The 13,929-nt window shown below is 28.3% G+C and overlaps 2 protein-coding genes across 3 annotated transcripts; both read right to left on the reverse strand.

Moving 5' to 3' along the window:
- Positions 1-336: 336 nt before the first annotated feature.
- Xmas (RRM_XMAS2 and SAC3_GANP domain-containing protein xmas) lies at positions 337-6,655 on the reverse strand. Of its 2 annotated transcripts, XM_072895871.1 has the most exons (5): positions 6,566-6,640; positions 6,400-6,483; positions 2,284-6,299; positions 1,659-1,940; positions 337-1,527 (listed from the first exon to the last, which is right to left on the reverse strand). In XM_072895871.1, exons 3-5 carry the CDS (start codon positions 6,279-6,281, stop codon positions 957-959), a joined length of 4,851 nt encoding a protein of 1,616 aa, XP_072751972.1. In that variant the 5' UTR covers positions 6,282-6,299; positions 6,400-6,483; positions 6,566-6,640; the 3' UTR covers positions 337-956. The 2 variants fall into 2 exon arrangements, with proteins under 2 accessions (XP_072751972.1, XP_072751971.1); XM_072895870.1 differs by having other exon boundaries at positions 6,400-6,655.
- A 5,838-nt stretch (positions 6,656-12,493) lies between these two features.
- Positions 12,494-13,795, reverse strand: Meigo (Solute carrier family 35 member B1 homolog meigo). The gene is made up of 2 exons (XM_072895777.1): positions 13,297-13,795; positions 12,494-13,212 (listed from the first exon to the last, which is right to left on the reverse strand). Exons 1-2 carry the CDS (start codon positions 13,684-13,686, stop codon positions 12,643-12,645), a joined length of 960 nt encoding a protein of 319 aa, XP_072751878.1. The 5' UTR covers positions 13,687-13,795; the 3' UTR covers positions 12,494-12,642.
- Positions 13,796-13,929: the final 134 nt, after the last annotated feature.

Below are 13,929 nucleotides of genomic sequence, written 5' to 3' on the forward strand. Positions count from 1 at the left end.
CTCAGAAAACTTATAAAGTTAATTGAAAGTTTTTATGTGTTATATATAAGTATATGCAAGAATTGTTATACTTATAAAAAGTGGAATATGTTACATGTATATATATATATATATATTATATTCTGTATATAATATTAAACTTTATATTATATAAATTATTTAATTTCAATTTATAGAAAAATACGTTTTAGCGTATAAAATAAAGATCCTATATTAAATGTCTTTCTTTGGAGTTATATACTTCTACAAATTAAATTTTATCATACCCCACATGCAATAAAATTGTATCAAGAATATTTATATATAACATGAATCAAAGAAAGATATAAAAATATAGAAAAAGAAAAAAATTTAAGTCTAGATTAATAAAAGTTTATTACTGTTTCTTTTTCGTTCTTTATTTTGCCCCATTTACTCTGATTTTTCCAGAATATTCTTTATGAAGAATATTTTCCTATTTTCTCTATGAGAATTTGCAGGTGTTAAATACCATATGACAATACTTTGAAGATTATAGAGATATATAGAGATGTTTTGTTAAGAATATTTCTGCGTCCTATAATTCTATGAATTATACATATTGTATGGAACAATTAAATTATAAAAAATAAACTACTAAATATATAATAAAAATATTACTAAATATATATACATTTATATGCTGGTCTAATATATAATTTAATTTCATATTTAAACAAAATATAACTGAATTTTTTAATGACATTTTATTTACACATATTAAATGTTGTATGTATATATATATATTAGAATATGTATAACTAGAAAATAATATTATAGGTAATTGTAGTATATTGATTTATATGTAAATCTAATTATATTGTGTATATTTATATGCATGTGTACACATATATGTACATATAATAAAACTTACAAAACTAAAATACTATTATAAATTATATCATATAGTTGAATTGGAAAAAATTATGCATTTTTCTTTATTCAAAATTCTCTTCATCAAACAAGGCATTCTTCAGTCTCTCTTCCAATAATGTATTCTCCAATTGTTGTGTTTGCAAGCGGTTTTCAATCTCCTTAGACACAGAGTGTATCTCTGTGATTCGAGCTTTGGTACTTTCACAAAATTCTGCCAATGGACCAAACTTTTCATCTAGCACACTATCGTGTAAATCGGTTGTCGATTTATTGAATTTCTTTCTTTTTATCGGTGGTGTATTTAATATGTAATTATCATCAAGATTTAATTCGTGCGATAGAAATTTTGTTAGTACATTGGATTTAAACCACCAAGGTAATGTCTGGAAATGTTTAATGTGATTTCTGTTGTAAATTACTACTTGATCTTCGTTCAGAAGACGTATTTTTTCTTTAACCACATGTAGTAGTACGTGTACAAAGTTGGATAGTTGCAAACTTCCCGAAGTGAGATATAAATTACTCAATATATCACAAAATACGATGTTGCAATTTGAATCAGATAACACCTCTCTACAATATTTCGTAATATATCGTCGTAAGTCTTGTATATCTGTTATTGGCCATGGTGCACTAAAGTAAGAAAATAAACACAAACATATTAAAATACTAAATGTATACAATGCAGTGATGTTTAACATATGTAGATATATTAATATATGCAGATATATCAATTAATATTATAACATAGAGATAACACTCACTTCCATGGTGGTAACACAAAACTATTCATTGTGACCTCCAATTTTGCTCTGTATTCATCCTGTTTCCACGATTCGTCGAAATATTCATAACTGCATGGCATCATATTATTATTTTTAAGGAATTTTTTTAACTCTGGCGCAAAATTTGTATATAACATGGATTCTGGATCTAAAACTATATCTATCAAATGATTTACAGCCTCATTGTGCAAATCAATTACAAAATTAGGATTTTTTAATGCATTTGACAATTGTTTATTGAACATGGCATCACCCAATATCCTGTAAATAATAATTAGATAATAATAAAATATGTACAAGTACACACACACATATATATAATCAGGATAATTCTATTAAAAAAATATTAAATTGACCTTTAAATCTTTGAAACATCTTTACTTATAAAAATATAAATATAGATATGTAATGACTTTCTTGAAATTCTGCAACTTTTATATATGTAACAATTTGTTAAAACATACAATTTACAAGTTATTCAAAGTGTGCAAGTTAAGTATCTCATTTTGTATATTAATTATATGTATAATATATGAATAATGAATATAATATTGAAATATAATTTTAAAAAATATATTAAAAAATTAAAAAAAAGGAATATTACCTTAACCATAATTCTTCTGACAAACAAATATTGTATATGTTACACAAATAATCCATTTCCAGTGGAATTGGTGGTGATTTATTCATTGTCAACCATAAAACTATACTTTGCATTAAATTTAAAATGACTTTTTTAGATAGATCTTCCTTGTACATAATCGTATATTCCAATATGTAACCAGATTCCAAGAGAGATTCCAAGACTGAGACAATATCCTCATTCTGAATTTTCAAATTTCCATTACCCAGGATTATAAAAGCAAGCGGCATAGGCATTAGCTTTTGTCTTGACAATACAGTTTTCGTTAAACGTTTAATAACAAATTCATAGTTTTCTGAAGCATCAGCAATAAATAGAAGCGCATCAGTACCGACTAAATTATGATCGCTGATAAAACCCTCGAGATGCCTTATGCAAACACGTAAAGTTTCATAGGAATTTGGTCGATAAGTTTTTATAATAGGATCCATCGTAAAATCTTCAGGATATAAGTACTCATTTATCAGTTTCTTGTAATGCCATAGAACCATTCTATTACTTAAGTCTGGCCAGGAGATCACCAGTTTCCAAAAAATATTAGTCAAAGGACTGATATCCAATAATCGTAGATTCTCTTTAATACCGGCGTACACAATAACTTCGATCGGAGCGAGACTTTCCATACCAGTTGTACCTTCCAATTGACGTTGTTTCTCGCACATATTTTGTATCACCACTTCCTGTTCCTTGGAATACAGCATTTTGGCATTTTCCTCCACGGATTGTTTTTGCAACCAAACCGGTGTATCTTCCAATGCTTCCCTTTGTCGTTTCTTTCTCGATACATATTGTTTCCAAGAGTTGAAACACTTGACAACTATTCGATTTTTAATTCTCGATAACAATGCTTGCAACTTACGCTGATTTTTAATTTCCATAGTCAATGTTACATTACATATTTCATGAATAACTTCGCTAGTCATGTCAAAGAAAATTTTCTCGCTCAATGTATCATACATTTTTATCCTCTCGATATCCTCTTTTGCAATAGTAGAACAGAACTCGTGCGCGATTTCCTCGTATAAGCTGTTGTAAATCTCTTCCGATTGCTCTTTGATTTGTTGCATTTTTCTCGCACATTCCAATTTTTCCAGTTTCGCTTTCTCAGCCTCCAACATAGCTCGTACGTCTCGAACCTTCTGCTCTTCCTCAGAGCTGATGGTTTGTTTCTTTATTATTTTATTTCCATCACTTGCATTGGTTGAAAGTGGTTGAAAATAATTATTAGCGAAAACCGTTGAAGAAGGCGTAATATCTCTAACAAATATATTTTCTGATCTTATCCCTGAGGTGATGTTCTGATTCATAGTTGTTGCAAAAGGCATAGCAGGTTCTACATTACGTGATATTTCCAGTGGCTTTGAAAATGCGATAGAATTGTTAGTAAATGCATTATTATTACTAAAAATATTATTGCTGCTAAAAATTTCAGATTGTTTATCTTCAGCTATAGTGTTTTTATGGCGCATTGTACCAGTTTCATTATCAGATTCCTTATTGGAAGCTACTTTTATTTGTGTGGTTGATACAGAAGAAGATTGAGGTTTATACTCAAATATATTTGATTTAAGCCCACTGGATGCGTTTGATGTCATTTGAAAAACATTCGAAGTAATTGGTTCGGAAATTGATGTAAGTTTAGGTACACTTGATACAGTATTTGTAATAGCAGACAGTTTGTTAATTTGCATAGGATGAACGTCCTTTATGACTTTCTGAATTTTGTCCTGAACTGATATCTTTTTTGCTTTTCTCTTGGTAAATTCGTGGAGTTCATATTCGTGTTGTTCTGTAGAAGAGGCGTCAGCATTTTGATCCATGGCGTTGATAGATTCAGGCGTCAAATAGCCATGTGCGTCAAAACTATCATGCGGTTTATGATTTTTGTAAGTCTTTTCTGGCATTTTTCCACCAGCGATACATTGTCCAATACTAAAATTTAAAGCGATTCTCTTAGACTCAATCAGATTATAAGCCCTACCCTGTTGTATACTTGTTGCGGGCATACTAAAGTTCTGACGATTTAAAAGAATGTATAACTCATCATTTGACAAATTCAGTCCTACTTGTTCGCAAAAATATGTAGCTTCATTCTCGTTTTCAAAGCCGAGAATATCCATTAATTCGTATAACGGAAAAGCTGTCGAAGTACTTCTACAATACGCCTTCAACATTACCGAAAAAGCTTTTAATCTAACTTGATTGAAATATCTTAATAAGATACAAGCGTTCAAGTAAGTCGTCTCTCGAACGAGTTTAAAGAATTTATAGTAATTATTCGAATCCAGTGCAAAGTATATATTGATGGCAAATTTAATTTCTGGTGAATTTTGCACAGATTTTGGTAATTGTTGTAGATCGTATAAAAAATTACCATTGTTTAAATTTAGTAAAACAATATATGCTCTGAATTCTGACTCGTTTTCACAGGTGATACCTTTTAGTCTCAAATCGTGGTACATATATTTCAAAGTCTGCAGGCATTTCGTCAAATTTTCCGTATTAATTTTCTTATCGAACACAGATGCGTCTTCTGCGCAAAGTCTCTCTGAACATACTATGTGAAATCTAGCGCACTGTTCGATCAATTCTACGCTTTCTACGCAACATAGTTCCTGTTGTGTAATATCCTTTCTGATTCCTCTCGTTCTATCCCATAGAAAGTGATACCATTCTGCCAGATTTGTGTCCTGCTGCTCGCAAAGATCCATTATTTCGTGAAGCAAATAACTCATAGTCATTTTCAACGACTTTACCGGCCTTAATTCGTGGGGCATCGGTTCTTCTTGATCTGCAGAAGATCTTGAATATTGCTTTATGGCTGTTGCGTGATTTATTTTGTATTCATTTTCTTCCAGCTGTTCGTACGACGCGATTTGCCTCTGTGATTCGCGCATAAGACGTTCTTTCTCTGGACACATGTCAGGACAAGTTCCACTAGTTATTTTAGCTGTTGCAAGCGAGGCTGGTTTGACTCGTTTTAATCTCATGAGACGATCTCTAGCTTCTAGAATCTTATATTTGTCTTCAATCGTAAGAGCGGCCTGATGTATTATATTTTGTAATTCTTCCATAGAGGTATTATGTAAAGGTTTAATTGTCTCGGTATCAAGTTTTTCAATCTTTGCAGCAGTTTTCTCAAATTTGGTTGTCGTTTTCCCTACAGGTGCTCTGACCTTTAATGGCAATAATACGCCTGTACTATCGGATACTGTAGTCTCTTTGTCAGAATGTAAATTATACTCTAAATTTGTCATGGCTTCTAATTCATTTTTAATCTCTTCGTCGGGCACTTTAAGTAGATTTGTCACTATATTTTTATGTATAATTTTCTTTTTAGTCGGCATTTTCGCAGTTGACGATTCCAATTTTGTCCATTCTACCTGAAACTTCTCACCCATGTAATCGCTATTACCATAATATGCAGCATTTGCCTCTATTTTTGAAGTATAAACTACTGTGATTGTATGTCTCCTTGGACGAATAGTTATTTTCACAATATTTCCATACTTTATGAAATATTCTTTTGCTGCTGTTTTAGTCAGCAGGGTTTCTGGAACATTGGAACAAGTTATCGAGTTGTCTATATTAATTTTAGTAGTATTTGATCTGGAATTCTTTTTCAGCTGCTCAAACGCTCCTGTATCCTTAAGAGCATTAGCAAACACATTGAATGTAGGTTTATATGTAGTTCTAGAAATTCTCGGTTTATATCTGTTAGATTTATAGGCTTGCAAGCTTGTATGACTTTCATTGTGTTGCGATAGTATTGTAGGTACAGCAAAGGTAAATTCAGTCTTCTTATCGGAATGAGCATCAGAAGCATGATCCAATTCTGTACCGAAATTAGTAACTTTTGAAGGATGAAATATAGTACTTGGTTTAGAAAATACAAAACGGCTATAGGCTGTGCGTGGTTCAGAAATATCAACTTCTATATCATCCATTTGATTAAACATTTTGCTTTTATTTTATTCCTGCGACATATATAAATCATCAAATAAAATTATTTTCATTAAAATCTGAGTACTTGAGAGTTCAAATATAATATATACTAAATATATACTAAATATTTACCTTTGAATAAACACGAGTTTATATATATATATATATATATATATATTGATATATTTATAATTGCGCCTTTTCGTTTGTAATCAACTACAAGAAAATACTTATAATCAATTCACAATTAATAATTATAAACCTACTAATTTTTTTAAAGATTAATATTTTTCAATACCGAGTAGAATCACAATAAAATCTGTTTATTTTGACGCTCGCAAACTCTAGTGTACTCAAAAATCTTACTTGTGGAGTAAAGTAGCGTCAGAAAGAAGTCTGAGAGAGGCCATGCCGCCATTTTTCATAAGATACTTTTTTCTTGCAGTATGCTAGCGCCAGCTGGATCCATTCTAGAGTGGGCGGAACTACGTGGCCGGATACATTTTTCAATACTACGGTAAAATGACCGGTTGGTTCATGTCCATGCTAAATCCGTATAAATGGTGAATTTGAAAAGTACACGAAAATATTATGAGTTTATTAATATATATTACATTACATATTATATTATTTTAGCTACGCCTAATCTGTTTTTATTTTAATACAATGTTACACCGGATACCAAATATATTATTTATATAGAAATTATTTGATGTATGCGTAGAGATATAAAATATATATATATATATATATATATATATAAATAAAATATAATTTCTAATTTATATAATAATATATATAAAATATAACTTTTCAATAATTTCAATAAAAGCATTTAATTATATATATATATATATATATTAAAATATTTCTTTATAAAATTATTATATGCATATATGCGCACATAAAGAATTATTATTTGATACGATAAATCTCTAAGATACAATATACGATTATTAATTATATACTTTAGAAAATTTCTATTTATTACAAATAATTGTTAATTCCTTTATTGACATAATTTTCGTTACATGATGTTTGTTTCATTATAATAAATATGTAACAAGAAAATAAAATCATTGTACGGTTATGCAGTAAGACTCTGTTCCACAACTTACTAATCAGAATTTATAACAATCTTCGTTTCTTTCAGATAAGTTATGAAAAACGAAATTAAAGAGTTTAAACTTTGGTTAAAATAGGTTTGTAGAACCGAGTCTAAGTCATAATAAACAAGATTGCTTTAGTTAAAGTATTTTACGCATTATATTTCGTAATCGCGTTTCATCACGTATACGCTTATTTAAAGCGCGTTAAGTATATCGAATACTAATATCTCATTTTAGTTAAGAAATTTCACGTATTTTAAAATCATTTGATGACTACGTATTTTAAAAAAGTAAAGTCAAATTTTATCACATAGTAAATGTGTATATTTGTTACTTTTAGCGTGCGCGAGACAGAGAGAGAAAGAGAGAGAGAGAGAGAGAGAGAGAGAGTATATTCTCCCATCTCTTTGACGTCACGCGTTGCGTAATAAGAGAGGGGAGAATGCCGCGTACATATACGTGACCCCTGACAGCCGTAAGTCATTCATTCCGAGCCCGGCGGGCGTACTGTCATTGTGCGCACGTGTTTTTACTCCGGCGCCGGCACGTGCGTCTCGCGTTCACCTTCAGTCACCTTAAGCTCGAGCGCGCGTAAACATTTTTCGCAACGATAATATATATACGATAATATGCGATAAAACTGAACGTGTTAAAATATGTCTAAAAAGATTCAGAAATACTTAAATAAAATAATAATGTTACTTTCATCGTTACTTTCCAGGCAACACATGTCTTTAAAAGATGCTTAAAAGATAACTTAAAGATATCTTATTGTCTTTTAAATCTGTCTTTAAGATCTCTTTTGGTTTTTCTGTGCTATCTGGCATTTTTTTCGAATATACTTGAATATACTTAAATATACTATGCTTTTTTTAAATAGAATTTTTAAATAAAGAAAATAACGTTACTTTTACATATAAAGTAATTTTCCCAACTCTAATTAATATGTATTTTTGTTGTTACAATTAATATCTATTATTTACAATAAATCTTACAATTAATATTGCTAAAGAAATTTTTTAATTAGAAGTATATAATATAGAGATTTTAAAATTTTGTACAAATTTAAATCTTATTGTTATATTTTTTTTGTCCCAAGAACACAACTAACAATAAATTATATAATTGTTGTTACGATAAAAAATCTATTTTATTTATAGTTATTATCTTCAATTATTGTTTCTAATTATTTGTGTAAAGATCGTAACGATAAATTTTATAATTTTTATCTCTGTTGCTTTGATTCTTATTTGAAATAGTAAATATTTACATAGTATGCGCTTTGATAAAATTTTATTATTGCAGTATAGTTACATATAATTTGTCGAAAGTTAGATTAATCAATTATGAAACAATTTTTTTAATTTCATTTCGCAAAGATTTATACAGAGAATGTTTATTCATGAGAAGCGGCTGTATAATTTCGAAAGTCAAATATATATCAATTATGAAATCTACAAACGTTGTTAATAAATCGTAATTTTGTTTTTAAAGTGCACATAATAATATATGCGCCATATATTTATATTTTGTAAGGAAATTTCTTCCATAAGGAAATTTATGAATAAGAGAAAAAGGAGAATATAGACATATATATACACAAGTCAAGTTACAAAATACTGTTTTTCTCTTTATAATAATACTGTGTTATACCTTTATATGTATTTCACGCTTGTAATCATAAAAATATTCTATAGTATTATTTAAATAATTTATTAAAATTAATTTATATATATATTTATTTCTTTATGATTAAAAAACTGATAACAGGCGAGAAATATATAGCATGAAAATAAATATGTAGATAGGAAGCGAATATTTTTTTACATTCGGAAGTTGTTTTTGATCTATTTCGATTCTTTTGTTTACATTGATTTGATAATTTATTAATTTGATTTTTATTTTTTTATGTTTATCTTTCATCATATATACTCATATTCAATCTTGGTGACATATAGTGAATTTCCGACTTGTCGACTTCAATTATGATTCTTGTCCATGATGAAATGAGATTTTCGGTCGTTCCGAAATTCGAGAGTGCTGTTCAAAGTATCCCGCGTATAAAAGTGCGGGAGTGCCTTCCAAACTATCGCGCGTTTTTATTTTTGTACATAGTTTAAACAAATTAAAAAAAGTATCGCGCGTGTAAAACAATGGATTCTGACGATCTGAAAGGAGGAGAAGGCCTAGGAGAGGCATCCTGCAACCGTAGGGTAAGTATTATTTTCATATTATTATTTGTATATTAATTATTATAATTAAATCACGTATACGAATTAATTCGATCCCAGGTAGCACTGTTCGTTTTAAAAACGTTTTCTAAATGTATCTAATACGAAAACATACGTTTAGAAAACGTTATAAAACATTTATAAAATGAACATGTGCTACCTGGGATTTATTTATTTGAATGATTTAAACAATAAAAACTCAGAGATAAAGACTTTTACATAAATCTGATAAAAGTTTCTATTTAAAAAAATAATTTTTTTTAATTTATAAAATTATTCCATATTTATATATCTGTTTATTTTTATTATACGCATCGAATATAAAATTTAATTAGTATAATGATAAATTCTTGAATATTAATTATTTTAAACGCTGCTATAATTTGAACCTTATATTTTTTTGTTTGTATATTTGTTACAGACAACGTATCGACAATTCCACTGTTGCGTATTAGTGTCGGTGAGTGACAAAAAGCTTTTATTATATTTTAAAGCAACGGATTTGTGTAGAAGTTTGTAGATGTAGATTGATAGATTTGAAGATGTAGATTGTAGATAAATTCGTTGCTTTAATCCTCGGACGATGAGACGATAATCGCATGCATGGCGAACTCTGGGTCAATTTTAAATCATAGAAAAATTTTTTTTATTCTTTTATTATTTTATTTTAACAAGATAAAATTTTATTAAATTTTTAATTCATTATTTTTAACTTTTATTATATATTAAATGTAATGCTATATAGAAATATTTATTTGTATATAAAAATTTAAGAAAAAGGAAAAATAGTTTTAAATATATGATATTTATTGTAATATTATGCAAGACACATACATGAAATAATTTCAATATATTTCATATATAAATATATGAGTTTATAAAACAATTTTAAAGGTAGATATTATCTTCGACCCGCCGACAGAGATGAGTTATTTGTATGCATGGGTAATATATTTGACGTATGTATGTATATATAATTATATGATTATTTGTCGAACGATGTGTCTAAAAAATCATATTATCGATTCTAAACGATCTTAAACGAATAACAGTCGTTTTATTCGTCGACGATAATTATTAACCAGCAGTGGGAGAAGAATTTTCTTCTTCGATCCTTGGTTCGTAGAAATTGAGTCAAAATGGCCAGGAGCAACAAATATAGGTCCAACTTAAAAAGTATGTCGTAAATATACGTAAAAGATATTATTACATATTATATATAGAATTTATAGAATTATATAAGTACATATGTGAATTCTCAAATTAGGACTTTCCAGATCACTTTACCACAGGTTTTTGCGTAGCTAACAAATAGAGTGAGGTCTACTTAAGTTTGCTAGAGCTATTAGAAAAAGAATTAAAAAAGAAAAAAAATAAAATAAAATAAAGCTATAAAATTAAATTTATTTTGAGAAAAAAAATATAAAAATATTTTTTGAGAAAATAAAAAATTATTTAAATACAAATTGCGCATTAAAAAGATAGAAAAACAATTATAAAAAAAATTATTAGGTAAAAATTAAACTTGCGTATATATAATAAAATATATTAATTTAATATATGTATAAAATCAGATATCAGATTCATTTAAATAAATATTGAAAAAAGGGAAATAAATCTCATTGTTTACATAAATTTTATTCTCAAATAAATTCACTTCGTTAAAATTAAAGTTACATATTATTTCTTTCTTCTCTCTCTCTCTCTCTTTCTCTCACTCTCTTTCCTTTTTACGAGATTAATATTCTTTCTATGTGCGTATATATACATAATAATTTCAACAATTTTGTAAACAAATATTTTAATAATAACATATATATATATATATATATATATATATATATATATATGGATATGTATTATTCATATATATTTTTATATATATTCATACATACATATAAAATAATTTCTTCTATATAATAATACATATACCTATAACAAATTAGACACAGCTAAAATAATATATGTAATGTAATATAATATATGTAATATATATTAACAAACTCATATTTTCATGTGTACTTTTTAAATTATATGCATCTACCACAGACATATGAATCATAGTCGTTTTACCATAGTATCGAAAAATAAATCTATATAGTTCCGGCCGCTCTGAAATAGATCCGGTTGGCGCTAGCATATTGGAAGGAAAAAGCGTCAAAAACGACCCCGATTTGGCATCAGGCATCAGGCAATATAGATTATTAGCACAGAGATCCAGCATATATTATTTAACTATTTTGAAAATAGAGGAACCTTTTTGTAAATTTTATTTTTTAATATAGTATACAGTATATTTATGATTATAGTACACATTTTATATTATCAAATATATAAATATAGTGATGTGTAAAAAACATCAATATATTATTTCAATATGTAGTGTAAGAAAATCTTATATGATTTCTTGTTTCTTGATATTACCTATAATTCATTATAAAGAATTAAAAATGTTAATACTGGATTATACAATTTATTAACTAGTAGAATTATATTGTTTTCAATATTCAGTGATTCCCTAGTTTCCAGATATTACAATTAATAGAAAAAATAATAAAAAAGAATTATTCAAATCATAGATATCTATTTTTCAGTATCTTTGATATTGGACATTAATTTTATATGCAGTTACAGAAAAATAACTTATATTCTCACAATTCTTTTGTAAAAATTCTTATACAATTGATTACATCACTTACAAAAATGTAAATAGAGAAAAATAACAATTTAATATATTTATTATCAATTAATATGTAAATGTATGACTATATATTTTGTAAATCCTAATATATATATATATATATATATATATATATATATATATATATATATATAATAATGTATTTAATTTATTACTTTTAATACACACATATACATTTATGTGATGTGATGTGTGTGTGTGTGTGTGTGTGTGTGCATATATGTATATATATATATATATATATTAATTTATTTTAGATACAAAAAATAACTTAAACATTGGAAGAATCTATCTGAACAATTGTCTAAGTAAATATTGAAATAATTATCACATTTTATCTTGTAGTAATTTTCTTATCTTTACCATACATAGCATCCAAAAATAAACCTGAGAATACTATAAATGTACTTAACCACTGTCGAGGCAAAAGATTATTACCAAAAATTAATATAGAACCTAATACGGTGAAAAATTTTCTAGTAGTGGTTATAATCGAACATGGTAATGGACCAAATTCAGCTACTGTTAGAAATATAAAATATTGTCCGAATGCACCAGCTATGGAAAATGTCATTATATGCCATGTGGTAAAGGGATATCGTTGTAAAAAATGAATAAAGTCAAAGAGCTCTCCAGAAATAATAATCACTGCACCACTAAAAATAACAGACCACAGATTCATGTTGAGCATCATATGACCCGATTTCGATTTATATTCCGCTCTCATTCGTTCCTGCACTGCGCTTGTTAACCCATCCATTGTCAGCGATAGTAGTAACAATAATTCTCCGACTGACAAATATGATTCCGATTGCTTCTTAGAGACACTGCCGTCTTTATACATGAATAATGCAACTCCGATAACAATCAGGAGAATGAATATATATTTTCTAACTGGATATATCTGTAAAGAAAGAAGCATGACATGGAAAAGAAAGATGAAACAAATATAAAAATACTTTTGTATATTTTTTTTTATCAAACGGACCTTTTTTCCTAATAGTACACCGAGTATCATCACAGGTATAGGCTTGCCAGCTTTACCGATTACCTGCGTTGGATAGCTGACAAATTGTAATGCCATGTTACTGCACACCATGGCGAGTAGATATGTCAAAGCTGACAGGACATAATACAATGTTGACGTAGTGTCCTCGCCCTGTTTCATCACTGTCAACAAAATAGTTTTGGCAAATACATAGTTCACCAGGCACTGGACGAAGACCAGTGCAAACATATACGTAAATTTCTCTCGATTCTCCCTGTCACCGTATTGTCCGCGCGTTATTTTCTCTTGCAACATGCCAAAATAGAAATAACACACAAATATACCGATTGCGCATATAAATAGCTTGGAATGTTTGTTAGTAACAATCATTTTGAATGTAATATCATATAATTAAGATTACTTCGTTTGATCCACGTGTACTGTCCGACTTATGTTTTGACGGAATGAACACACGATATTGCATGCGTTCGAAAGTAAGTTTAGTTATGTACTGCCGGTAAAAACAGTGCAGTTGGCAGCAGTGAAAATTACTGGTGCTGTTTTTCGATCAGAAATACTCTCTATATAGAAATCTGTGATCTATGCTTCATGTGACACGCGCATGCGCCGATT

The sequence above is a fragment of the Anoplolepis gracilipes genome, chromosome 7, assembly GCF_047496725.1.
Source record: "Anoplolepis gracilipes chromosome 7, ASM4749672v1, whole genome shotgun sequence".
Taxonomy (NCBI): Eukaryota; Metazoa; Arthropoda; class Insecta; order Hymenoptera; family Formicidae; genus Anoplolepis; species Anoplolepis gracilipes.